Source organism: Rhincodon typus, unplaced genomic scaffold (assembly GCF_021869965.1).
Source record: "Rhincodon typus isolate 14 unplaced genomic scaffold, sRhiTyp1.1 hic_rhity00015594, whole genome shotgun sequence".
Classification (NCBI taxonomy): domain Eukaryota; kingdom Metazoa; phylum Chordata; class Chondrichthyes; order Orectolobiformes; family Rhincodontidae; genus Rhincodon; species Rhincodon typus.
Genome location: NW_025981232.1, coordinates 4875 through 5398, shown reverse-complemented (window position 1 = coordinate 5398; position 524 = coordinate 4875). Strand labels below are relative to the sequence as shown.

General features: G+C 61.6%; 1 protein-coding gene across 1 annotated transcript in view; it reads left to right on the top strand.

Annotated features, from left to right (window-relative positions):
- Positions 1-275: 275 nt before the first annotated feature.
- Positions 276-524, top strand: part of LOC125482711 (zinc finger and BTB domain-containing protein 16-like) — a gene marked incomplete at its 5' end in the record, with an annotated part of 3411 nt that continues 3162 nt past the window's right edge. The window contains one exon of the mRNA XM_048594840.1: positions 276-443. Coding sequence (XP_048450797.1) covers positions 276-443 — 168 coding nt within the window. The remainder of the gene's footprint in view (positions 444-524) is intronic.

The following is a 524-nucleotide window of genomic DNA, read 5'->3' as shown; positions in this document are numbered from 1 at the left end:
TGGGGATGGGGCAGGGTGATGGTGATGGGGCATGGGGATGGGGTAACGGGGACGGGGACAGGGTGACGGGGAGGGGGATGGGGACGGGGCAGTGGGACAGGGAGGGTGATGGTGATGGGGCAGGGGGATGGGGTAACGGGGATGGGGACAGGGTGACGGGGAGGGGGATGGGGACGGGGCAGGGGGGCGGGGGGGGGGGGGCGGGCTTAGGGTTGAGTAAAAACAGGGATGCCAGAGCTGTGTGAACGAGCTGTGCTCCTGTCTGTGTTCCCCAGGGGATGGTGGGCACCAGTGCCAATATTGTCACCACCAGTTTCCAGACGAGGTGGCTTTGAAGAGCCACAAACAGGTTCACCAGGGTGAGAAACCCTATCAGTGCAGTCAGTGCAAAAAGAAATTCAGTCTCAAGCACCAACTGGAGACTCACTACAGGATTCACACAGGTAAACCACAGGGGTGGGCGGATGCTCTGTTGGGGGGTCAGTGCTGAGGGAACGCCTCACTGTCGGAGGGTCAGTGCTGAG